Here is a 25,213-nt window from a genome sequence, read left to right as displayed (position 1 = left end):
ATCCCTCAGGCATCCAAACAAAAGGCCTGTCATGCAGCAATTAAGCTTTGTTATTTGCGTCAAGCAGACTATGGATAAGTAATGTATCTTCCTAAAGATGTACGTCCACATCCTCGCACATGCAAGTGCACGGGCAAACACAGTCAGTCACTCAACCCCAATTCATTTGAGGTAAATGTAATCTCAGAAGACAAGCAGCAACAACCCACGGCTCCATCAAGGTGCCCGGGGTTGCATTGGTGGCCATCGTCAAATAAATAATGCTTTGTGACTGAAAAAAAGACAATCCAAAAGGTCATCTGTGACCTCTGGGACCAGTGCTGTGCAGCATCTGTCACTAGCAAGCACCACATGTCTGTGTCAAATGGCAAAAGGTATGTGGTGCAGCCAGCCTGCCATGTAATGAAGGGAGTAGGCCTCTATATACATAACATCACAGTCACAATTGTATTAAGAGGGCTCCACAGTATCCTGGCTCATCTGCAGGACATCTTCTACGCACCATAGTATAAATGACAGAATGGAAAATTATCTACAATATTATTAAATAAATACACTTTTCAAGATCATACCTGGCATATGTTCTTTGGAAATCTAACTGAAAAAAAGGATAAAAAAGTATTTGACATCCCCTTAATCCCTTTAATCGATAATGAGGTTTAGGTAACTTTCAGGAGGATAAGTGAACAATGGCTATCCTCTTTGATGATATTTCACTTGTCACATAATTTCCGTAACAGCAGTTAATGGTATCAAATATTCAGGGTAAAATGATGAAGAAATATATAATCGATGCTTTCCTTTCAGCCAACTTACAATTCTCATATATCTGCATCAGACCACACCTCTGTGTGGAACAAATCAATAATGTTCCATTTCTAACCAAATTCTTCTTTTTGTATGGTGAAATCCGATCTTTATGGACACAGTAACAAATTGGATATCCCCACAGTCACATTGGAAAAAGAAACACAAGCACAGAGACAACATGGGTTGCTCTGTAAAAAATGTACCATGCATATTGTTTGACGAAATTGCGTACCACACAAATTTCATTCTGAATTCTCTCAAAGTGCAAATGAGGCTCACTTCTGTTAGTATATTTCCCAGATCCCCTGCACTGTACTCTCTCACATGCTGGCTGTCCTTTCCTCTCACTCGCCACGTATCTCCCTCCCCACATCCAGCTAAACCAATCAGGGATTTGAGGGCCTCGCCTCCAATCAATTACGACCCAAATCAGTGCAGAGGCCTTTGATATAGAATCATTTGTCAAATCAGTGCAGATGGCTGGGGGCAGGTACCCTTGTGCTATAGGCCATATCCATGTGGAAATCTCTGCTCAGGGTGGGCTCTCCTGATGCTCCCCAACCTATTAATGGGAAGTCATTTTGTGCGCCAGGACTGCAGTCCAGCTGCCTGGTCTCCTAGATTGCTAGTGTTTAAGCATCTTAGTCAAACAGCGGATAATAGCAAATGATTTGAACTTTGTAGGGAAACGGAATATGAATCTCATGGATCCTACTTGAAGTTTTCAAATGGACTGTACAACGACTACAAGAGTACCCAAGGTGTATTTTAAAACTCTAAATTATCACATGCAACCTGCTGTGACAAAATACTTTAGTACATGAGCCAATCCACTGCAAATGGTGCCCCAGAAATACCAAATAGAAATTCAGATTTTCATCATGTGATTGCTGTTCACTTGTGCATGTTCACTTTTGAACAGTTGATGAGAAAACTTCTGAATACAACTAAAACTGAAATACAGCTAAACCTAAGACTTAAATACACTAATTCAGATTGTGGTAATAGTAACTTAAGGTCAAGAGTTCCTGTTCACGACCAAATTTTAACCAAGCAATAGTAATATATAATAGTGAATAATCAGACAATACTTATCAAGAGAAAATAATATAAACTAAATATGTTTAGAGGACATTGTGAGTGTGCCTGTCTCACCGGTGCTGTTTGATATGTCCTCCTTAGGAAAAGGCAGAATTAAAAACATTATAAATACAATATTTTCAGTGTATTTAAGTTCATTTAAGTGTGTGCATGCCCAAAGATTGGGCTACTTTAATAAGCTTGCCAAAACTCACCTCCTAAAAAAGTCTTCAACCTTTAGCCTTTGTACTCTTATATAAAGGGACCTTGGGTTTCAGCACATTCAGCAATAATACATAAAACTAAATAATTATTATCTTTTATTGTTTTTGTTTTTAAAACCCAATATATTTTTAGAGCCTCTGTAAAGCTCCCTATAACATCTTATAGTGATTTATCATAGCCTTCAGAGTTTCAAACCAAGTTGCTTCTTCTTACAGTATCTCATGTAGACTCTTGTCTCAAGCGATGACATAGTGAGCTCCTTTAAATACCTAGGAGTTTTCATTTTTACGATCTAGCACATTTCTAATAAGATATTGGCAGACGTTAAACACGGCATCACAGGAAGCTATGATGGATGGTCATTGCGAGATTGGATCAGAACTGCCATCTAAAACAATCCTCCAACCTACCACCACCTACTCTGTGTGTAATCTAACACTGAGCATGATAGATGGTTCTGGAAGCCCTTTTACAATGTGTAAAAAGCAATATACATGTAAGTATATCTACACATTTTTACTTATGTTACAGAATTAATTTGTGTTTTCTTTCAAATGAAACATGATTGTAATAAATAAAAACTCAAAAGAATAAAGATAAGATAATACAACCCTAGTCTGGTCATTGTCATCATCATCATCAGTGACATTTTATTCTCTTATATTTTGTGTTCCCACCCCTTTTTTTCTTTTTTCCTAGGCATAATTTTAAAAAACTCTCTGTAAAAACGCACAGAAATGTTTTTTAAGGTCTTGAGGTTTTGAGCTATTTTACAAGCAGTAGTTTTCTTGGAAACCAGTTGCAGAGTTCATGCAATATTCTTTGCACTGTGAACATCAGTGAAACAACAGTTTCCAAGGATTCCTTGTGCCAAGCCAGGAGCACTCATCTGTTTTTAAGGCAGTTTAAATACTAGATTTTATTTGGCATCATTATTTAAGGATACTTGTAGCTCTTTCTATACTTTCTAATAACTGCTGCAAATGTGTTTGAGGCCCCTAATATGCAGGACTGTGTAGCAACAGTCAAAAATGCGAAGCTCCAGCTGTATTTGCGGTCACGTCTTTTCCTTGGTAACCGTGTCTTTACAGTTAATCTTGAATTGGAAAGTATATGTCCAATCATTTGTATGGCAGTAGAAATAATGTGATCTAAATTTGCTGTGTAGTCTCTGGTTTTAATTATACACTTTCACTTAAAAACTGTACAAATACTGTAAGATTATGCAATAATATATATTTTTTTAAATAACTGGGCAATTTCACAGGGTGTAGTTTTTTTGTTTATTGTAACAGCAATACTGAAACAAGACATTGTCACAAATTGTCATTAGGCAAAAGCTGTGTTGTTAGGCTTTTGTGTTTAATGACTTAAAAACAGCATTATAGGCTCCATTAGTTAGCACATCGGTGCAAGCTAGATTATCTAGGAATAGATTTGAAAAGTTAAAGCAAACATAACTTGTGTCCTTAGGTTATCTGACTTGTCAGAAAAGGCTTTAAATAATAAATGATTAAAAGAACATAAATAAATGTAAAAAAAAAAATAAAAAAATCCTCAAAATCCACCATGTTTAATTTATAGCTGAACATTAATCACAAAATGCTCAGCATTCAGCATTCACGGGTGAGGTTTAAGTTATATAAAAAAGCTTCTTTTAATGATTTTATTCATGAGAAAAGTATTATTCAATGCCTTCATGTTTCAGCAATGTATCCTTGCTAAGATGTATCCTCCCTAAGATTATAAATCAGTGCAGTGCAGTGGGATGTCATGGATGCCAGCCCTCAGTTCTCTGTGCAAGAATAAGACGAGTTCCCTCTAGTATTTGATGCACATTGAATATGTCTTCAGATCAACACAGCACAACTGTTTCCCTGGCAGACAGAACAAAGATCACAGAAATCTGAAATGCAAAGTAAACGTTAAAAAAAAGAAGCACAAAAGCAAAACAGCCTTACCCTAAAAGTGGGAGTTTTGAGCACTGTGCACACATTTTAACCCAAAACTGCTCCTGCAGCAATCAGCATAATCATCAGCCTGCTGCATTCTCAGATAAGATAGTGGGTGCATTATCTGTCCTCCAGTTTCACAATTTTACTCATCATACAAGCAACACTTTCACTGTAGGTGGCAATCAAGCTGCATTCTTAATTGATGTTAATATGTCGCATGTTTTTGTGATGTCCACACTTATTTATTTTATGAAGTAATTATATTACTTGGAATTTACACACTACTTGTAAACACACACACAAAATGTTCAATTAACAAGTGTTTTGTCAAAAATATCCCATCATACTGTGGGAGATGTATTCCTCTGTCTCTATGGCTTTTGTTTTAATACACTCCAGTTTGTGCACCATTGCCAACCGTGTGCACCACTTTGTTCCCACAAAGTGAATGCCAGCTTTTGTTTTCTCTACAATTGTAAAGGAGATATATGCGTGTGTATTTATATTATGACACTGATTTCATGATCTCTGAAATGCTTGATATTACTTAAGACAGAAGAGAATAAAAACCAACAAATGAAAGAGGAAATTGCAGTTAGGAAATGATTACAAGCATGTAAGCTCTCTAGGCAAGAACAAGCTGCATTGCTCGGGATATTTTTCTCACCCTCTGCCTTTGCATATTTCACACTGGCATAGTCTTTCGAGATGTAAGTCATACTGAGAGATTTGACTCTGCATGCTAAAAAGGCATAAATACAGGGGAAAAAACATAACCAGCAGATGACCTTATTACACTCAGTATGTAACATGCAGTAGCAATATTGCCTTTATTTGTCATTATTACCACCCGCAATTACTGTGAGTAGGAGGAATATTAAATTGACAAAGAGGGCCTCTGACTAAATGTTAAGGAGCCCTCCTGTCATGTGAGACACATTCCTACTGTTCTGAGTGGGCTGGTATGGCTGTGTTTTACTACTTATGGATATTCAATGGAAGAGCACAGAGCGGGTCTTGCTGTAATAAGGCATTTACCAATGCAGAGTAGCACTGTGCGCTGTGAGAACATATGTTAATGCACTTGGCTGTGGCCAGAGAAACAGCGAGAGGGTTGGAAAAAAAAACACATGGGACTGGCCTCCTGGAGCACACATAGCCTTCTACAAAGATATTAATATGAGTCAGTGGTGGAAGAGGAGGAAAAATTACCCTGGCAGTGAGGAGAAGTTTGTTTTCATGATGATGATGGACCCCAATTGAGTAAAGCAGGCTGGAGAATAGAGGATACTCTGTATTGGATGGCTATTGAATTGCATCAGTGGCACACCTCTAACTGGCTCCTTTGCCAGAGAAGCTGACATCAATGTATTTGGGGAATATATACATGAAGGAAATGGGAATATGTTTATGAAAATAGCCTCTAGTTTATCGAGACTATTCTGCTAAGATTTTTGTCTGTTTTCAAGAAGAGATCTTGTAGACTTTAAGTAGAAGTAGGATTCAAACCTAATTCAAATTTTGTCATTTGAGTGTAATTTGGCTGTCCTTTATCACAAGCAATGTCAAGCTGCCATGTTAATTTGTCCTAATAACACGCGTGGCAGTACACATGCATCATTTGTGTTGAAGTTCTTTTGGCTTGTTTTTTTTATCTGATTTTGAACAACATGTAAAAACATAATGATAAGAAAAAAGGAATTAATACAGTTCACAATAACTGCTGTGAAATAACTGGCGTCTCTCTTTTTCCTGCAACCTACTAGTTTAAGCAGTTTACAATGTTTTATTTTTTTCTTTGCTAAATCCTATGCAAATTTCTGCTCACAGAGTTTGCATTTTACTTTTCAAGATTCTCTAAAAGTTTCAAATGTTGGTGTATTTCTACTCCAGCCTGGCTCGTTAGCTGCTAACCTTTACTGTTCGGGCCAGCTCTACTGTGATGAGGGGGAGGCACAAAGACACCATCATAACGTTGCATGATTTGTTTCCTTTTTCATAGGGCAGTGCACGGCACAAACATTTAGATAACTGTTACACCAAAAACTTAGCCACATACAACCATTGTTTGACTCTTTGTGTACTGTGTCCTAGTTACATGCTCACATCCTACCACACTGGACCTATCTCTGGTTATTCACATGGCTACTTCCCTTAAAGGAAAATATTTTCCAGTACAAAAGTTTCCGTTTAACCCAGACTTTCTGATCAGTTAACCTAAAGCACAGCACTTGTCACCTTCAAATGAGTTTCTAAGGTGCTGACAGTAAGTTGTGAACTTTATATAGAAGACACCATGGAAACATGGTCTGACACTGCTTTTAATTTAGCCTCTAATGTATGGTGTTATTTTTGTGCCACTATTCTGAGCGCATGTAAAAAAAAATTGAGCACACGTAAAAAAACGTTTGCAGGTGCAAGTGTTGTATTTTGAGGAGAAATTTATTTTGAGCGAAGAAAAGCTAAATTTGAGTGAACAAAATTCATTGCTGCGTGCAAAAAATGTATTTCAGTGTTTGCTATTATCCACACACACACACACACAATAGCAGCCCCTCTCGCTCAGTTTTTGCATTTGCGCTCGCTCGCAATGTGTTGCTCACGCTTTCAACATTTCTGCCTGTGCGCGTTCAACTCTTTCTTTACACCGTTATATTTGTGCCACAAAACCAGCCAATCACAGACTTGGATGCAAAAAAATCTGATTGGTTGTTTTGGTCTCCAATCAGCTCAAAATGACGAAATGCAATATCCCAGAATCCATTTCGTCCAAAACTCAAACTAGACAGTGGCGAAGGAACACAGAGTGGCGGAGTTTGAAATATTACTCTGTCTGGGTCACAAAATAAACTTTTAAGATATTTTCATGCGAGAATGGTGCTGTGTAAACTTCAAATATCTGCTCGATTTATCAAGACATCACATATTTGCATAAGTGCTCTGACGTTTTCGGAGATGCCTGTTACCCACCAGCTGACCGGGTGGTCACTCGGGTTAAACATAATATATAAAGCTGAAGTGACAAAAAATCACCGACCACACCACCAGGTATTATAGGAAAAACCATAAAGCCTTTGAACTAAAACAAACGCTGTTGTGACATTGTGAATTTTGTTCACTCAAATTTAGCTTTTCTTCGCTCAAAATAAATTTCTCCTCAAAATGCAACACTTGCACCTGCAATTTCTTTTTACGTGTGCTCAGAATAGTGGCACAAAAATAACGCCATACTAATGTTGCTAATAACTACATGCTGTATTTAGGCCTAGACTTTACTGTAATAAAAAAGTAAAGGGCAAATAATTGTCTTTGTTGGCTTTCATATTCATCATTATTGCCTAAAATGGAAAAATGCACTAAAAATGGAAATTAAAATGTAATTAATTTTATAAACAAATTTGTTATGTGGTTCAATAAATTCTCCATTTTCAATAAATTCTCCATTTTCAAAAAAATTTAAATTACTGGCAATTATTTCATGGTTCAGGCTTTGAAGGGTTATGCTCTAATTAAGTTTCCTTCCTGGGTATATAGTCCCCTACTCTAAAAATATGTAGAGTGACCTGTATGTTCTTTAGCTTCCATTACCTTTTCACTAGGAAAAGGGAAAAGAAAACACAGTCCGTGTGTCTTTTATGACACAGAGACAGCAGGCGTTTATTAAAAACATCATCTCTACAGATTTCATCCATAGTAACAAGCTAATGTTGAAAAAGATGAATACATTAGTGGAAAAAAATATACTTACTGTATCAATACTCAGAACTTACCTTTTAAGTTTTACGGTTACTGGACTATTATAACTACAGTCTTTTGGTTATATTGAACCTATATGAGCTGTTTGTTTTTAAAAAAAGAACAAAACTTTTCACCATTGAGTAATGAAAACACACCTGTTACCAATGCGGAAAAAAACTATTCTGGAATATAGAAAGACAATCAGAATCAATTTCTTGGAGATGAACCCACACTGTTGGTTATAAACACAGATATAAACCAATTTTAGCTGCACAAAAACATTATCCTCATGCTAAATTTGATCGCTTAAGATATAAATTGATTTGCGTGTAGGGAACAGATTACATATAACTGGAATAGAAAAAAAGACGTATTTCTGAAATGAGACCTGTCAACATTTCAGCGAGAGGGCCATTATTCTCACAGAGATTAATAAAGTATTATCACTTCTTGTTGTGGGGTTTTCACTGAAATTTGTAACAAGGCCGCTGTCAGCTAATGTTTCACGAGCTTCTATGTCTAATCCTTATGCCTGTTGTAATATGTGAAGAATGCCATTGAATGTATTTTGAAACTACATAACATTATAGCTACCATTTGGCAAATGGCAGTGTGTTTAAGACAGAAGCATCTACCACTTTTAGGAGATCAGTACCATAGATTTAGTGACAATGATTAATCAGTATCATAACTGTGTTTCATGTTCGTCAGAGAATGACAGTGATTCAGGCTCTTTTCTCCACACTCGAGCTTGTGATTCACTACATATTTGCACATCACAGTCTTTCGATAATGCTTCCATAAGTGTCAATGAGGAAAACTGTCAAATGTTTCAGTAGGAGAGCGATCAAATTGGTGAACAACTCATATTACAACAGGATCTTGATAAACTGAGGTATGACACATTAGTGGGTCTTTTCATTCTCTTTTTTTCATGTTTCCTCCTTGACAGTGCACTTTATTAGATAAACCTCACTGTTAATGCTGCTCAAGCTCTTGTGACTCACTATGGAGGCAGACATGCAGACAGGGCTGAACAGTTCAATTATTAGCCATTTAAGCATGTAGCGTCTGCTCTTGTGTCACCAACATTTACAGTATATTTAACTTCATTCCTGTCAAATTCTGCATCAGTTTTTAAATTGGTATAAAAAAAAAAAACACTGGACAAAACTCTGAACTGGATATCACTGTAGAACCTTTAGCAGACATGGTGAATAAAACCGAGTTTCTAAAAAGTGGGCAGATTTTGACAATTCTTTAGACCATGACAACCTTAAAATCCTGCCACTGGCGAGTAAAAGAAAATGGCTCTCAATACATATAACATGAGTTTTTTCTGCAACAATATTACAGTTAATAGCACACTAGGGTCTTATGACCAGTGTTGCTAAAACACTTAACTTTTTTTCCCTGTCTGTCCTTTCATATTGTGTTTTAGCCAGCAGCAAAATCTTCATTTTCTTGTAGCAAATAATATTGTAATAATGCAGAGACTGCGAGGCGGATATAAAGCCCTGGATGTTATTATGCATTAGTAAGATTGTTATCATCCATTGTGACAGCACCAGCTGACATGCTATCACCAAACAGGGGGAAAACTAAGTGTAGACAAGGTGGAAATCAGCAAGGGGCATGAGTATCTTCTCTCACTTACACACTATCTCAGTCAGTGTGGCTGTGTGGAATATATTTATACTTTATATATATGTATATGTATATGTATATACATACATATATATATATATATATAATTCAATCAGAGCAAACAAACTAGGCAGTGCTTGTTCTGTCCCTCTACAAGTCAATCCACAACACTGCCATTAACCAGTGTAAAAATATCTAGGGCCTGACTTCAAGTGTTGGTGGTACTGTAAGAAAGAGCGAGGTATGTCTTCTGTGCTATAACTACTTGATATTGGAAGGAACCAAATTGAAGATTGAGTGAAAACAGAAAAACAGTGTTTGGTACTTTCATCATATTATTGCTTCCATAAATATATCTAACATTACTGCTTACCATTCTGTCTAATTCTGTTTTTTTAAGAAGGAAGTTTTCTTGCAAGAAAATGTGTCATTGTCTCAAGATGGTTCCAGGAAATTACTTTACTTTACTCCAGTGGTCTGTACAGTCCCCAGATCACAACCTAATAAAACACTTTTATGGTGAGGTGAAGTGGGATGTTCATAGCATCTGTAACAATGAAAAACTGCAAAAACTTTGCAGTAAAGTCAGAATAGATCGAAATAATGTAACATCTTTAGCAATTTACTGAATCATACTTTAAAAAAAAGGGGGCAACTCTGGAGGTCAAAAGAGGACCCTATTACTTAGGTGTACTTAGAATTGTCAATGGAAGTATTTACAATAGTAGTAAAGGACTCGACTTCAGTTAGAGACCTCAGGCTGAAATATTCGTTCCGTTCCTTGACTTCTTAGCATAGACACCATGACATCCTAAATTTGCATAGCAGTAAAGATCAATGTAGCTCTTGGAGGCTGGTGTGACACTTATTCAAAACAGCTCCTCTTTTTTCCCTAGTGTAGTCTGGAGCGAAAGGAGGTGAGAAGGCATTGAGTGATGTGGGTAAAGAAAGCCAGACACTTCCTCAACTGTAGTCAACCTCAAAGAGCATTTTGTCATGTATCTTCACTTGGTAAAGTACCTGCAACCCTCTTCACATCACTACTGAATCAAGGTGTGCTTCACACGGTTTGATGCTGTTTGATGCCAGTTGAAATTTGGAAAAAGTAATGGCAAAGTAAGAATGTTTTATTTCTTTTTCTCTAAAACTGGCATAGCATTTTTTTGCCTTTTAAGCACATGAATGATTTTTGGTAAGTGGTAATTATTAAGTTAGATGTCACTGCATTATGAAGGATGTCCTTCAAGCTGTACCTGATTTCAAGGGACAGCTTGACAAAGCTCACTTTGAATTTGGTTGAAAGCATGTCTAATTGAATTTTGATACGTAATTAAATCAAGCAATAAATCAGCGCAGATCCCACTGCAACCGACAATTCAACACTCCTGAGCACCACAAGCTAATTATGATGAAGTTATTATCTCAGCCAAAGGGAGTTCTCTGAATGGCTCCTTCTGCATCATGTAGAATCTTTTCAACTAGAATGTACTCAACCTTGAGAAAAGGGCATCTTTCATAATGGCTCCAAAAGATCCTATAAATTTTACTTGCTCTCTTGGTAATATATCCATGTCGCAAAATTGTCCCACTTAAAGCTTGATGATTTCTTAGAGCAGTCATAGCAGTGGGATGTTTTTGACTCACTTGTGCACGTTCACACATTAATACACCAAGTTAGAAATGATCCGATGTACGTGAGCGATTGCGGCTGGTAGTAATTTCTGTCAATAATCCCTTGATGTGTAGGAAGTGGCTATATCGATTTAACATGGATTTAGAGCATCATCCTCATCATCTGTTTCCCGCCCTCATATGGTTAATCAATTATATCCCCTGAGATTTAAGTATGCTTTAGATGCCATGCACCGCGCATGTAATCTCATGACATAAGGTATTAAATGAAGTCTAATTATAACTTTGCAGCTATGTGTCATACCGCACTCTTTTAATACCTTCCCTAAGAAGACAAATTGGTGTGTGCTGGATTTTGATTTAGTGAAAAACAAAATCTTAGGACCATCACATGATCCTGGTAAATAAAATGGGTTTTAATCACCAATCGGCTTGACTCTACAATACCTTTGACATGAGCCCAAAGACGTGAAAAAAGGACAAAATTCTCCAACTCCCAAGACAACCATACTAGTTCTAGCTCATATGGTTTTCATAAATGAATCCTCTGCCACAATTACTGGAGTAGCCTCCTTCTGCATAATTTGATGAGCAAAGAGAACATTGATGAACTTTTTTAATTATTATGCCGCTTGGGATTCTGACACAAACGCCACAGAAAGGGAGGGGGTCCACCAGCATAGCTGCCAAGGAGCTTTTTCCCCCCCTTTCTCTCTTTTCCTCTTCCCACATCACCTTTTTTAATTCACCCAATTTGTTGGCCCAAATGAAACAGCAAAAGGTTAGAGTGTGGAGTAATTAACAGCAGCTAGCTTAATGAAATCAGGAGGGGCTGGTACACTGGGAGGATCAATACCTCACTAAGAGTGAAGCAAGAAGGAGGATTGTCCAGGGGAAACACACACATATACAGACCACTTAATAATAATAAGCTGATTAAAAGGCAACATGGTGTCCACTTGTAAATCAAAACTGGTTCGAATATACGGTGACATTATTGCTGTTTAGTAATTGTGTTAAAGGAATGTTGCTCCTTATGCACACTCAAGAAGTTTACAGGATTTACACTGCTCTCTGTGGTTTGCTGAGAGGGTTTCCCTTTAATGAATGTCAATAAGTACATCAATACACTTTGGACAACTGAACACCAGTGCAGAGGGAAATGGTTATTCTATTTATCTAAGGCTACACTTAAGTATATTGAAGACTTTATTAGCCTCTTTCGATGAGGAGGTGTTTTGTTTTGCAACCGTTTTATTATGCTGTCTAAGGCATGCTGTGTTTGCCAGATATATAAGAGATGTAAACTTGAACTCTGCTCACTTTGTCTTGGCTGAGACATCCATGTCTCTCGAGTCTGTGCGCATTAGCAGATGGCATGCACATCCAAGTTTTCCGTGGTGAATAGTTATGTGTGCATATGTATGCATGTGCTCATTGTTTTGAGGCTACCTGACAGTTGACAATTTGCTCCTTCGGACACATCCATCTCTTCCTCTGGGAAGGCACCTGATAGCGGGCCATGTGCTTTTCTCCCACCGTCTCCAAAAAGCTCAAGTAATAGACCACGGCACGTTTTTTTCAAATACTCCAATCTTGTCAAAGTGCTGCCTGACCATTATTTTCACAGACTTCATGCAGTAAGACTGACTGAATTGCAGAAGACCCGAGTTTCACCAAGGAACCCTAAGTTGCAGTCAAAACAAATGCAAAATATACAAGTTAAGAGACTGTGGCCAACTAGAAAGGTTCTCGTCTCTCTGGCTTGCTCTGTGCTTCTCCCTACCTTCAAAGGTATTTACACTATGAAATAAACTGTTATGTGGGAGGCTGTAAAGATGGGAGCAGCAGATCTCATTAGTGTTAAACTATTAGGAGCATGAGGACCCCAGGGATGAGGGGTTTTAAGGCTTTTACTGTAGCTTGAAGTTATCACATCATATGCTCTTTAAAAATGTTTTCACAAACTGCAGTGAGGAAGTTTTTTTTTCTTTTACTTTGAAGTTATTGCTAATGGAACTTACTCAGCAAAGCTTGTTATTGTGATACTTATATCTTAATTGCTGACATATTAGAGCGGTCATAATTGAGCATGGACCTTTGTGCCATGATGTTAACAGAGATCAAGAAAAAGAAAAAAATGATGGAATAACAGGAGTCAGTGATTTGATTGGCATTGTGTTAATGGATGCCTGTGGAAATTACTGGATTATAAATGTGTTATATGTTTGTGATATGTGGTAATTTAACTATTTTGGCTACCAGCTGTGTTTCTGTGGTTTTAAAGTGCACTCGAATGTGTTTAGAGCTTGATGAAGTTAAAATTGGACCCCATTGTGGGTAATAAATGTCATTAGAGTGTGGTGTAATTTAATATCAATGTTTGTTGTCCTTCTCTGGTGACATATGTTTACAAATAAGTCTCTGTTTGTAATGTCCTTTGGACTACAAACATATCTGTAAGTAAAATACAAGTCTGGGGTGTTCTGAACACCTAAAAATTTTATTGAAGTTAAAAAAAGATAGATGTAGCTTTGAAGAGTTCAAAATTGAAGCCAAGTGTTTTAAACCTGCATTCTTTCTTCTGGCCAGTAGTGGACAGCCCAACAAAACAAAAGTTTGATTGATCGTGCAGTCTATGAAAAAATAAGGTTACTGTTCTCCTGTTAGATGATCCCAGTAACCAGTTCCTAAATGAGTTTGTGATCTGTGGTTTATGGTCTTAGGTGTTAATTTTAAATCTTATTTTGGACAACATGATCTTGTAAATCATGTTTCTCCTTTAGTGTCAAAAAGACAGCATAGCATTCCTTATGATTGTCAATAGCTACCCAGGGGCAACCTCCATAGCTGAAAGACAATGCAATTGGAAAAAAAATAGTTCCTGTAGGCACCACTTGAAGCTCACTCCAAATCGGAGTCAAACCCGCCCCCCCGTAGACGATCATGCTAAAATGTGTGGTACAGACTGACAACAGCTTTTTGTGAGTAAAATTGTAAGCTTTTAGAATTCAATTTCTTTGCACCTTTTAGAAGATATGTACGGAGCCTCTTAGTTAGTTATTTTTGCAAGATCCCGCAAAAGTCCATGCACTTCCAGGTCAGTACTGAGCCCTTAGGAACAATCATAGCGATGGAAGACACAATCACATCAATAATGGAGCTAACTAATTAGCTGATAAATAAGCACCATCTTTCTTTTCAGGCATAATTGTTTTGATAATTTTAATGATGAAAATTAACCTTTAGCAGCATCGCAAAAGTTCTGTTTTTCAGACATTCAACTAATAAAGACCAGTCAGCATGGGAGTAATTGTAGGTATTGACTTATCAGTTCAAACACTTGATTTAATTAGTTTTGTAGATCAATTAGTTGTACTTGGGTTTAGTTTTAATATGCTACCTTATCTCTGCACATAAAACACGATCTCTGTGAGGCCTTTCATGTTATTTCATTAGGAAATGTAAATGGCCTGCATTTGTATAGCGCTTTTCTAGTCCTTAAGGACCCTAAAGTGCTTTACACTACATTCAGTCATTCACACACAGGCGATAGCAAGCTACATTGTAGCCACAGCTGCCCTGGGGCGCACTGACAGAGGCGAGGCTGCCGGACACAGGCGCCACCAGGCCCTCTGACCACCACCAGTAGGCAAACATGGGGTTAGTATCTTGCCCAAGGATATTTGGCATGCAGCCAGGAGGCAGCCTGGGATCGAACCACCGACCTTCTGATTAGTGGCTGACCTGCTCTGCCACCTGAGCTAAGGCAACCGTTCTGTAGACTGATCACTTTGCACCTTTGTCTCATGCAAAGAGTCCGATAAATATGTTAAAATAACAGGAATAATGAGGTGAAACCTGACAGTGAAGAACACGTGCGGTAATCAGAATATGTTTAGAAAAAATGATCATCGTCATCATGAACCACTACGGTTGAACAGGCATACACATGTTGATTTAGTTACTCATACAAATGTGGTAATGGATTTATTCAATGGATAAGTGGGCCCAGTGAGACTCTGCATGGGGTCCAGAATTTGTACTTCGCCACAGGCCAAGTATTATAAGTTGGAACAGGAATAAATTTTGATTACCTTGGACTCATTTTTTATACTCAATATGCAAATGTATATGTACTTAGGGAGACTTCAATACTGGCTCATATATAAGCGTAAGATGAAGGAAAATAGCCTTTTTAATATCCCTAATATACACATAGTGTTCATGTTGCGCTTCTCTTGCATACTGCGTACACAGTTTCCACTGTAGATGGAATATTAGCTACCCTCCAGTCACCTACGCTCAGCTGGAATGCACTCATTTGTGTCTTCTGTCTGTGACGTTTGATTTGTTTTTTCTTGGTTTCTCTACCACTGTAGCAGCTTGGCACGCCAGAGCTCAGACCATTACTTGTGAAGAAGGTTTGTCATAGGACTTCAACCTGCCTTCAGTTCATACTGGAACTCAGTCAGTAACTCAGTCCTCTAGTCAGTTCACTATCAAGTCTCATTACTTGCAAATATTTTTGCAAAACATGCCCTCCGAAGCAACAATATGTCCTATATGTCCCTTTTATTCCTATGTACAGTGTACCCACAGTGTCTCAAAATTAGGATACATTTGGATGCAGAAACAGAGCACAATAAGGTCTGGTGTTTTTAATCAATTATTTATCCAATATTTTAATGATCAGAGTGCCTGGGGTGATCAAAGGCGAGGTTTGAGCTCCACTGCCTTTGCTCGCTAAGACATCCCTCTGTACTTTGATGTGGTTCACCAACAAATGCACTTATCTTAAGCATAACTCTCTCCCAGGCTTGCATATGAGTGCTTTGAAACTGCTAGTTTGAGAGGCATAAATCCAGAGAGAGGGTCACTGACCAATCCATACTGAGGAGAGAAAAAAAGAGAAAACTCATACATTTATGGTCTCTGACAATCAGATGTACAACTACTGCTTTGAATGTCATCTAAATATGAAACAACCACAGGTCACTTTCTCAGGTCCCTTATGTGCATTATCATATATTTAATTGGTTGGCAAGGTCTCTAACTTGAAGTATGTGTCACAAGATGTTGAATAAAACATTACTTGAAGAAGAAACAACTGCCCGGTGGCAGCCCTAAGTAAAATTCTGCTTTAAATGACCAGTCATTAGATGCAAATGAGTAAATCTTCAGACAGACTTGACTGGTGTTGTTAGTCTCAAATGTGCAGACAAAATACATAAATAATAAAATAAACATGTACTTCTCATTTGCGTAAACAGTAAAGGTACATTTAAAGAAAGACACCGATATATGCCTTTATAATATTTTTGTATTCCTTATAATCTGATTATGAGTGCTTAGTAGATATTTAGGGCATAATGTGATGATGAAATGATAAGTGGAGTGTTAATTCTAATTACAAGCTTATGTAATCTACTTTGATACGAGTGACATTGTCTCCATATGTTGAAGAGATTGTTAAGAGTGCATCTACAGTTGCAGTTCTTGAACAGGATACATTTGAAATCGATGTGCTGCTGATTTCATAGTAATTACAGTGATTCATATGCCAAGCAAGTATCGTGACTGTGTTAGAAAGATCTTAATCATATTTTTGCCTTGCAGAAAATTTAGATATGGAGAAAAAATAAACATAGAAATAAAAGAAATGGAAGGTGGCTTTGAAATCTGCCCCATTTGCAATAATACCTAAGACGACACAATGTAAAAATCCTTGTAGGCAGTAGGATTTATGAGCGCAAACAAAACGAAGGGACATTTCCCATCCTTCTTTTCCACTAAGCTATTGGCATTGATAACATACCTCCTAATTCATTTGTTTAAATCTATTGCCACAAGGTGCCAGCAGCAGCATTATAGTGCAATAGTAGTGAAACAGCAATACATCCAGTGACACAGCATAAGTCAAGTGTAAGCACAAAAGTAGGCCTAGGCAAGGTTTTACATTTTAAATGTTTTTGATTCGAGTTGTGAAGCTTGTCGTTTCTATTTTTGTCAAGAAAAGTATACTTTTGTATTGTGCTCAGAGGTCTGACTTCTTGTAGCCAAGAAGTTCAATAGTATTGAAGTGGCTTCTTTTCTAGGTACTAAATTGTCATCAGAGGCCATCATGTTGTGCTACTTTCAGGCATGTTTAGGTTTGTGTCACTGTTGTCCATGCTGGGGAATTTATGATCAATAATATTGCAAATGAACTTTCATAAACAGTTCATGCAACATAAGGTTGTTGCTGCCTGCAAAAGATTTTTTAAAAGTCATCTTTTTCTGTATGCACATCATACTCTAAAGCCAATATTAACATATATTAACTCCATTTAATTAGACTCCAGCTTTTGAGGGAAACACTGCTAAATGATATGCTTATCAGCTAACTGCTAGCTTTGCTTGTCTGCATTTTGATATTAGGTGTTGGCTTTATCAGAGCTTTTGTGCTATAAATGCAACAGTAGGGTGTTCTGGGCACAGTGGATGATGATGAGAGGTGAGATGGAGCCAAACCGTAAATGTATGGGCTGTAAAACTATAACAATGAGTTGAAAGATACTAAAACCCTTTATGGATTCTTATTTTTTTCTTTTTAATTTAGTGCGGCTGGCCACCACGAAGAACCATTTTGTTTTTAGTGAATATCTTGGGGCGTACTCCTCTATCGCTCAGTCAGTAACAGCATCCCTTGGCGAATAATTACGGAGGGATAATCTGTTGACATGAACTTGTTTCCTGTTCATTGTTTTACCGTTCCACCCCAGTAGTCCTCTCAGCTTCTCCCCTGTCTAAGTGGCACTTCACTGCCACATTTCTTCTATTTTCTTTGCAAATAAAGTCACGTATTCAGATTATTATACACAGTACAAAGAAAACAAAATTGGTGATTAAAAATTAAATACTCTTATCTCTCTGTGAGTTATCTCAGTCCCCAGAGAGAGGATGCTATTTTGCAGGCTTGCGGGTGTCTTTTGTTCCCAATTTAGAAGCTTGTCGCTGTTTATTGTTAATTTTTGATGCTTCATTTGATATTCTGTTCACTTTCCTCCCTGACATGTGGAGAAAACATCTTTATCAAAGTGTCAGTTGTAGGGCTTCTGTTGTCAGGATGTCAGGTTTGCCCTATTCTTTACTTTTCTGGGGAGCGGGTGTGTACTCTGCAGCCTGGTTTGCTGGCGAGCCAACTGGGCACGGGTTTGCATCCAAGCAAGAAATCAATATGTATCCTTATTCTCAATTCCAACTTTAAAAAACTCTCAAATCTATGTGGTTCTCGATGGTGAACTCTGCTTGACTCTAAGAACACCGGAAAGTTCCCTGTGCACTTTCCTTTGCTGAGTTCAAATATCAATTTCAATTGTAGATTCTCTATAGAGTTACAGTCAGACAGCGATGTAAAAATCTGTCATCTTTCATTGCAGGAGGCCTGTCAATTGGGGAAGATCACCTCTGTGAATGTGAGTGCTAAACATTTTTTCTGCTCTTTCTTGCATGTTCACATCTATCGGCATGAATGTTGCCCGATAAAGCACTTGTTTGGACTGCTATTATATTTTACAGCAAACAAATTAACACTGTCAGCTAATGTTAATACTTGGGTGAACATTACAGATGTCAAGAACTGTTGTCTTTTTCAACACAATAATTATTTACTCTGTGCAATTAGAGTCAAACACACCTCACTAACGAATGTTTGACGCTCACTGTCAGATGCACATTCCTCCATAATATTATTTTTTAACTGCACAGGTGTGCCATTATATTAACACTGTATGGTTTAAATGTGGTTACATGCAATTGAGCGCTAGTTTCAGACTTTAAATGCTTTTTGTCTCGAGTGTAACACATTTTTTGTTTCGCTTAAAAAACATGTCGTTTCTCACTAAAAATAGCAAATAATAAACGGTTCTGCTTATGCCGTTGGTTGAATCTCAAACAAAAAACACAGATGAAAGTCCATTGCTGGATTTGATTCTAAAAATTCTCGAAATGTAAGGTTTACAACTAACAGAAATGGCAAATCTTCTTATTGTGATGGCCTTTTACGTTTGTTACAATCATATTCTAGTATAAATACGACTAACGAGAGTTAGAGCTATAAAGCCCTCCTGGCCACATGGTAACGTGTGACCAAACGACCAATAACTTGTGTCCATAATAAGACATGTGAATGAGATAATTAAATAGTATTCACGAGTTAATAAGACATGGGAATTAGATATTAAATCGTGGCCACAACTTCATTATAAAGTGTCCATGACTTATGAGAATATGAGATAAACAAGATCAGAAAGCTGCAAGGTGTCTGATCTTTTAATTGTTGCCTGGAGCGCATAGAGCTTTGTTCACGTCTGGGCTCAACCATCAAGTCAGATGCTTGCAATTTTTGCCCTCTCAAGATCTATACGTGTATAAAAATAGTATAAACAACAAAATTACAAACTATTTTTGCTGTTGCTTCAGAGCAGGTTGTTGTTTTTAGGTGCCAGGCTGTGTTTAAACAGAGCACAGGTTATCAACACATCCGTCATGTCACGTATTTTGATTTCTTAGCCGCTACTCAGTTTTCCTCAATTATATAATTCCTTACACAGAAGAAAACAACAGACATGTAACAGGACTGAGAGAGCGAGAGCTGGTTCAGGGCCCCTCCCACTGCTGATAATGCAGGATATTATTATAACTCATCCCAAGGTTAAAATAAAACAAAATTAAATCAAATTTATAGATGCTTCATGTGTGATAATTTCCCTAAAGAGCTCGCCTGATGCTGTCAGTAAACAACAGATTCTGTATCTCGTGGCCAGGCATTAATAAGACATGGCAACAATTTAGTTATCATATCTGTATTCCTAACTGCCTCTTAGCCACAAGTTATTGATCTTGTGATCACAAATAACTAACTTGTTGCCATGCAGTAATATTTTGTCCACCAGTGTCCCCATCAGGCTCCATAAATAGCTGAAATATGTTGTCAAATTTCATGTTGACAACAATATAATGTCATAAGTATTGAAAAGCATCGTCTTATTACTTTAAAAGTTGTTTGTTAGATACATGACAGAGTGAAATGTTTATTCATTTATCACTAAATCCCATCCAGTATATGTTCATAATGTTTCACTGTAAGGTTTATGCCACAGCTGACCTAAATTAAGACTATTGGTAATAACAATACAATGTAATGGTAAATCTATCATCAAAATATTTTTAAATACAAAAATATAATAACTGTTGTAATCCATGAATTTTCAAATTTGCTGTTTTTTAAAACAGCTGAAAAAAGTAAAGCACATTATTATTAATTTTTGATTAAGGTGCCAAATCACAATTATTTACTTGCATTCCTGAACAGAAAAAATAGTTTTAGTGGTTGATTGTTATGCTTGATTAATTTCTGACTTCTCACAGCAGTCCAGTGTGCTGGCTCTGTTATGGGTATAAAAGCACAAATTCAGTTTGTTATTTGCCTAATAAATAACAATATAAAACACACATCTGATTTCAGATGTGTGTTTTCATGTTTTATGACAGGTAGTCTAATAGATTTGTATTATGTCTGTAAGCATCCTGAGAGATGAGGAGTGTTTGGGGAATCACAACAGGACTGTTAAAGTTCTTCCTTACTGTTTGCACAGTAACTCGCAACCCAACTTTTCTTCAGTTTCAACATAATGTTAAGCGGCAGAAAATGCTTGTGTTAAACTCTCACATTAGTTTTTTGACTACACAGTCAGAATTATTAATAACATCTGTTGCTTATTCATACTGAAGTCATCATGTTGGTGACATTTCACATTTCAGTGTGAGACCACAGTTTGCCAGGACTGGGGATATTATATGTTTTGTCATAACAGTGTCACACAAAGAATATCAGAATTATCAGTGTATAACAGCAGATGACTCAAAGACTGATGACAGTCAAAAAAAACCACCCAGTAATCTCTCAGCCCACTTGCTAGAATCACCTCCTTCTTGTGTGTTCCTGCTAACTCATCATCTCACAAGCAGAGGCATATCACCTTACACATAATAGGCAGAACTGGAACAGCATGTACAAAAAATATCAAAGAAAGGACTAAAGAAATACCTAAAACCACATTGGTTTTTATTTATTTATTGCCAATGTTGCACCACCTTCACATCAAGCAACACTGGGACATGCAGGACACTGCTTTTTGGATCTTGCCATTGCTGTATAGCTGCTTTTTTTCACTCTACATAAGACACGTGTGACATGACAAATCGCCATCTCCTCTGAAGAGATTTATGCAGGTCTAGGTGTGCCCGCGAGCTGATCCTTATCTGAAATGGCGGAGCCAATCTCCCCTGATTCACTCCTAAGTGGTCTCTGTTTATCACTCAGTAAGGTGGTTGTCAGCCAAGTCCCTCTCTGTGCACCGCTGACTTCTTTGCTATTTTGAGAGAACGGCAGTTGGGGGGGGGGCAGCATATGTAATAATAAAAGCCATAGAGCTGCAGCCTACCAGAGAACAAGGTGGCAACCACTTGGCCTCCCCTCTTCTCTATCTAAATATAGCCGACTTATAATCCAGTAACCCGTGAATTCATCCCTGCCAGGGTGGTTACCAGAGGGCTGGTTTTGGATTTTCGAGCTTGTTATATGGTAGAACTTGGCATGCACGTCTCCTGTTCGTTTATCTCTGTGTACATACTTCTCAAGGCAGTGTTTTATCTGGCTGAACGGGCTTTGTTTGGTCTTGATATCTCTTACAGCAGCTTGTCTTTGCTTTATGGATTTCTGGCAGCTTCTTTAAATAAGTGATTATGCTTAGCAAAACACTCACCTTGACTCCTTGGTGAATGTTTGTTTTTGTTTGTGGTGTTTGTTTTTCGACATTAATGTTTTATTCGCATTAGTCATTACCTCTGGGAGCAAAACTTTTATTTATTTAAGACCTATTAATGGTATTTAATTGTAATTAATATTGTAGCTCCGAGTGACTTTGTAGCGAGGGCACCATGAAATCGAATTAGGCTTTTCTTAACATCTGGCATCAACTTGAAGGAGCCTGAATAAACAACAGTCTAAAAATGAAGACACGCCCTCATGCAAAATGATTATGTCCTAATTGTCACGGGCAGCTGTTTGTTCTAATAGATTCTGGGAGCCATTGTTGAAGCAAGTTTTCAGTAATTAGAATCATGTGGCGAGAAAGCGTGCTTTTTTGTAAAGCTGCCAACCTTCCGTAAGTGGGCTTTTTCTTTTGCTGGAACCTGGACATTGCATTTGCGTGCATCCTCCAGTAATTTGAGAAACAGCTGCCAACGCTGTTTGAGAACAAGTAGATATTTAGACCACTTGAAAGCGTGGGCAAACATGGCACACAGAACTATATAATTTTGCCAGCAAGGTATTTCTTCTTCTGCTCTGTCTTAGAAAATGAATAAAACCATGAGAAAAAAAAGGCTATGTGCTGTAGAATATATGCCACCAGAGAATCTCCCGCCACGTGCAATAAAAAGAAGATTGATTTTAGTCTACACGTCTTGTGTTTTTATGTATTTGAGAAATTAATGCAGCGCATGTGAACAAATACATTATTCCTCCAACAAAACGCTTTTGTTTCAGAGTTTTTATGTCAGACAATAGTTGACGGCTATGTGTGTTTGGCTGTTGGTTTCTTTGACTGCATGCCCCCTTTTTCTGTCTTTTTCTTCTTATTTCTCGTCTGTCTTTTTAAGGGCATATGCACACTCAAACTCTCACACACACTCGCACAAACGGAGAGCAGGATTTGAGGCCTCGGGTTCCAGATGAATCAAGAAAGAGAAAAAAAAAAGAGTATTTAACAAACTGCTTGAACATCACAGTATTGAAACCACTCAGTTTGTGCTTTCAGGGTGCTAATTGTGAGGATTTAGGTTAGGCAGCCCACTCTAATAATTTTTAAATGAAGCTTTTTGGTGCACTTTGTTTTTGGCAGCTTGTCCTTCTTTAGAGCCAGACTTTAGTTCGCTCTCCATCTCTCCTCTGTTTCCTTTGCCTTATTTAGACTTATCAAACAACAATAAGTGCTTCATCTATACACTGTGGTGACTATGGAAAAATATGTGTGCGCAGCTTCTCCTGAGCTTAAAGGCGCAAGTGTTAATGATGTTTTTAATTCAGGACATGCATATTGCTTTTGTTGCTATAGCAATGGAAAATCAAGATAGTCATTTGTGCCAGTTGTATTTGCTCTCGGAAAAAAAAAATCTTATCAGTTTGAATAATGGGATGAATAAAATTCGCCGCAATAACCGAAGCTGAGGGCGTAATTATATTTTATATGTTTTATGCCTCTATACAGCGTGATGCAGTATGATGTTACTGAGGGAATCATGTGTAGACATAAATTCAAGCTGCAGTCTATATTACAGAGACTGCACTGTGTTTCACCATGGCTGCATCAAACTCAGATGTCCTCATTTCTGATTTTCTCTTTGTAAAGGAAACAATTTTTTTATGAAAGTAAAAATATAAAAGTCTGTGGAGTCTAAAGATTGCCCACAATATAAAGGACTGTAACCATGTAGTTTGCTTTCTGTTTGATTAGCAAACATGTTAACGGAGATACTGTACAGAGTGTATTTCTTTGTTAGCTCCAAAGAAAGGTCACAACATAAACTTCTGTAAACCTCCAGAGAAATCAAAGAGGCCTGTACTGTTGAGAAGAAAATGCCCACACTCCTGTGATCCCCAAGACTTTACAAATCAAAGTCTCAGCCTCCACACACGTTTCCACTTCTTTTGTGTCTAAATTGGGTGAGAGGGAAAACTAGGACATACAGTATTTCAACCTGTTAATACACATCCCATATACCACAGGACCTGTACTGCACAAGTCTCAATTACAAGTCTTACAGATACCCTATATAGGAAAAGTAATTTAATTATGGCGTTATTTTTGTGCCACTATTCTGAGCGCACGTAAAAAAAGTTTGCAGGTGCAAGTGTTGCATTTTGAGGAGAAATTTATAGTGAGCGAAGAAAAGCTGAATTTGAGTGAACAAAATTCATTGCTGCGTGCAAAAAAAAGTATTTCAGTGTTTGCTATTATCCATACACACACAACAGCAGCCCCCGTCGCTCAGTTTTTGCATTTGCGCTCGCTCGCAATGTGTTGCTCGCGCTCTCAACATTTCTGCCTGTGCGCGCTCAACTCTTTCTGTACACCGTTATATTTGTGCCACAAAACCAGCCAATCACAGACTTGGATGCACAAAAATCTGATTGGCTGTTCTGGTCTCCAATCAGCTCGAAATGACGAAATACAATATCCCAGAATCCATTTCGTCCAAAACTCAAACGAGACAGTGGCGAAGGAACACAGAGTGGCGGAGTTTGAAATATTACTCTGTCTGGGTCACAAAATAAACTTTAAAGATATTTTCATGTGAGAATGGTGCTGTGTGAACTTCAAATATCTGCTTGATTTATCAAGACATTACATATTTGCATAAGTGCTCTAACCTTTTTGGAGATGCCTGTTACCCACCAGCTGACCGCATAGCTGGACTGGCCATTGGGCATACCGGGCATTTGCCCGGTGGGCCGATGGTGATTTTTCATTTTTATGTTTGTTTGTTTTTGTAACGGTATAAACAATGAAAGGTGGTGGATTAGCCAGTTGGTCATGATCAACTCTGGGCTGGACCAATTACAATACATCCGTATTGAGGGGAAAAGGAACACGGTTCGTCCCGGACTTTAGCTAGAATGAAAAAGACACAAAGCTGGTGTTATTCTGTCTTTGGTGCACAGCTGCCTCTTCTTCTCTCATTCTCTCCCCTCCCTCTCCTGTTGCTACTTCAATCATGAAACTGATCAGTGATCAGCTGATCGTCTCTCTTGTTTGTTTATCTCCCACTTTGCGCCAGAAACAGGAAACCAGCGGATGTTGCGCTAAACAACAACAGCAGCACGTTCAAGCTTGATAAGCTGTTCTTAGAATTTATTTAAAATTAATTTCTAGTATCAGCTGATGTTTGCTGGAGTCACAGCTGTAAAAGCTGCTGCTCATGATATTGGTTTGGAAACATGAAGGTGATACAAATCATGCATATATACCAACAAGACAGTGTACATCACTGTCACAACAGCGTTTGTTTTAGTTCAAAGG

General features: G+C 37.8%; 1 protein-coding gene across 1 annotated transcript in view; it reads left to right on the top strand.

The window, feature by feature from the left end:
- pcdh11 (protocadherin 11) overlaps positions 1-25,213 on the top strand; it is a 133,672-nt gene that overhangs the window by 57,967 nt on the left and 50,492 nt on the right. Inside the window, exon 5 of the mRNA XM_084948264.1 lies at positions 18,509-18,544. Within this exon, the coding sequence (XP_084804390.1) occupies positions 18,509-18,544 (36 nt within the window). The remainder of the gene's footprint in view (positions 1-18,508; positions 18,545-25,213) is intronic.

Source organism: Perissodus microlepis, chromosome 2, assembly GCF_051167445.1.
Source record: "Perissodus microlepis isolate ML-2025 ecotype Zambia chromosome 2, ASM5116744v1, whole genome shotgun sequence".
Lineage (NCBI taxonomy): Eukaryota > Metazoa > Chordata > Actinopteri > Cichliformes > Cichlidae > Perissodus > Perissodus microlepis.
This window is presented reverse-complemented; position numbering and strand designations above follow the sequence as displayed.